The sequence below is a fragment of the Carcharodon carcharias genome, chromosome 9 (assembly GCF_017639515.1).
Source record: "Carcharodon carcharias isolate sCarCar2 chromosome 9, sCarCar2.pri, whole genome shotgun sequence".
NCBI lineage: Eukaryota > Metazoa > Chordata > Chondrichthyes > Lamniformes > Lamnidae > Carcharodon > Carcharodon carcharias.
The window spans coordinates 111,628,105-111,630,953 of record NC_054475.1 but is presented as its reverse complement, the minus strand read 5'-3'; the positions used below and the strand labels follow the sequence as shown (position 1 = coordinate 111,630,953).

General features: G+C 41.8%; 1 protein-coding gene across 1 annotated transcript; it reads right to left on the bottom strand.

Moving 5' to 3' along the window:
- Positions 1–1,670: 1,670 nt before the first annotated feature.
- LOC121282455 (late histone H2B.L4-like) lies at positions 1,671–2,057 on the bottom strand. The gene has a single exon (XM_041196161.1). The coding sequence runs from the start codon at positions 2,055–2,057 to the stop codon at positions 1,671–1,673; it is 387 nt and encodes a 128-aa protein (XP_041052095.1).
- Between the last annotated feature and the right edge of the window lie 792 nt (positions 2,058–2,849).

The following is a 2,849-nucleotide window of genomic DNA, read 5'->3' as shown; positions in this document are numbered from 1 at the left end:
CTTCTCAACTATCGCATGACCCTGTCATGCAACTATGGGCTCAACATCATCTGAATTACTAATGAAATGTTGCTTTCGTATAACGTTGAGTCCCGTGTTCCCTAACTTAGAAGGGGACATAGAAAAGAACCAGAGTAGTCAGAAAGTGATTCATGACATTCACAGTAAAGATCAAAAATTTACTGTTGGAGAGACATTTTTTGTGTGAAATTTTGGGACTGGACTTAAATGGGTTCCAGGTATAATTGTTTCTGAAACAGGACCTTTGTCATACCAAGTGGAAGTGGAAAACCGGATTGTTCAAAAACATATCGATCATCTAAGAAGTAGAGAGACACTCCAACAACCAATTACTCCACCTGACATTGAAGTCGAACCTTTGATCGCAGAGGTTCTAAATCAACATAGAATAGACATACCTGATGTCTCTGTTGAAGTAAATAATTCTGAACTGCCAGTGTCTAAGGATGTCATTGATGCCGCAGTTCCTGGTCAAGTTGATTCAGTGGAAGAATCTCAAGCTGTGGAGCTATATTGCTCTAACCAAATTAGAAAACCACCTCAGAGCCTTAATCTATAATTGCATGAACTGCATATATTTGTATATGTTATGGATTAAGATATTCTTGTAAATAAGAGGTGTAAAACATAATTAAAGGGGAGGAATGTAGTGATTGTAAGTAAAACTTTTCATTATGTTTTGGGGATCATGTGAGTGTACAGACGCATCAGCCCTAAGTGTGGGTAATCTTAGGGGCGGAGCTTTCTAGTTATGGACCTTGTTCAAGCACATAGCTTCATCAGGAGCTTTGCAAATAAAGTTTACCATTTCTAATAAGAAACCTTTCCAGTACACCAAGTTTATTACACTGGCATTGATATAAGAATGGTTTTTCTTCTTTGAATGAAAAAGCTTCAAGGGTAGCATCCTAATCCTGGCTACACACCAGGAAATGATCTGTATCTGCACCTGCACATCACCAGCCTTATGTACCCCACCCTGTATGGTTGCATAAGTAGACTATAAATCTAATTTGAACTTTATTACCCCTTACCATAACCCCAGCTAATTACTTACTTTTCTTACTTCAGTGCTATCTGCCTCTCCCATTCCTTTCTAAACATTAATGTTCTTTCTAATGTTACATCCTGGTTCCTAACTTCCTGTCAAGTTAGATTAAACTGTCCTGAATACCAATAAAAACCACCCTGCAAGGACATTGGTCCTAGCTGTGTCGAGGTGCAACACATTCAGCCTGTATAGGCCTCGCCCCTCCCAGAATCAATCCCTAGAAATCTAAAGCCCTCCCTCCAGCCCCATTTCTCCAGTCATGCATTCATCTGTTCCCTCCTCCTATTTCTTATTTTCACTGATATATGGTGCTGGGAGTAATCCAGAGATTACTATATTTTGTTTACTAGTCTCCTTCTTAGCTCCCTAAAATCTACCTGCAGGCTCTCATCCCTCTTTCTACCAATGTCATTGATGTTATTTTCCATGAAGTCAGTTGATGGAGGATAATACTAGAGCCAAACTTTACTCAGGCTTACTTTTATTTGTAGCAGTAAACATTAAAAACATGTACCTCCAACCTCAACAACACCACAATTGCAATGAGTGTTTCTTTATTTTATTTATTTATTTTTTTATAATCTTCAGAATTGTCAACCTAAACGGAGTTGGTGTATTTGGTGACCGCTTTGGTGCCTTCGGAGATGGCGAGTTTGGCCAATTCCCCTGGCAGCATGAGGCGGACGGCGCTCTGGATCTCCCGGGCCGAGATGGTGCGGCGCTTGTTGTAGTGAATGAGGTGCGACGCCTCGGAGGCGATGCACTCGAAAATGTTGATTACGAAGGAATTCATAACACTCATGGCCTTGGACGAGAACCTGTTGGAAGGGTGGACCTGGGTCAGCACCCTGTACACGTAAATGTAATAGCTCTGCTTGCAAGATTTTCTCCGCTTCTTAGGCGGCTTCTTGGTGACTTTAATCAGCGACTGTTTCGATGCCTTACAGGACGCACCGCCCTTCGTCGCAGCCGCCAAGTCAGGCATTGCACTCAAATCGGACCAACACAAATCATTTGTACTCAATTGAAACCCCAGTTAAGGCTCACCACCTGCATACAGGTAAACACAATTAAACAGTTAGTGTTAATATGGACCACACCGTTGGCTCTTCACCCCTCCCCCTTAGACTGCTCTACAGTTGCTCAGTGACGTTTTTGACCCTGGCAGATGAACCATCCATGGTGCCATGGACTTGGCTTTGGCTGCACCTCCAAGTGAAGCCATCACTCTCATCAGTATTCAGGATTGGACACTGGTTGGAGAGCAAGGTGCCCTTAAGGAACTCTTGCACTACCATCATCCTTCACTACCTGATGGCCACGCATTCCCTTTCTACCTGTACTCCCTTAAGCTGTGTGGTGATTGCATCCAGAAATGTGTTAGCCATAGGACTCCCGCCCTCACCGATGCACCAACTGCTGCCAAAGCTCTGAAACTAGAGGCTGAAAATGACCAATTGTTAATATTTGTGAATGCGCATTTTTAATTTAATAAAGCTTTATAATTAATATAGTGGAAGCTGAAAAGTGAAAAGACAGATTGAATGTCTTATACTAAAATGGCTGGTAATCAGATTTTAGGTTTTTTTTTGAGCAATGGGAGTGGAATAGTGGACACGTTCCCACTTTTAGCCACCAGTGAACTCTCCCCTTAATATGGACCCATTTAAAGTCATCCAGTGATTTTTGCAGTCCGATGATACACATTTAAAGCTTTGGAATCAGTTTGACTACAAAAGCCTGAGTTTTGTTTTAGCCATCCTTGTTTAGTTTATAC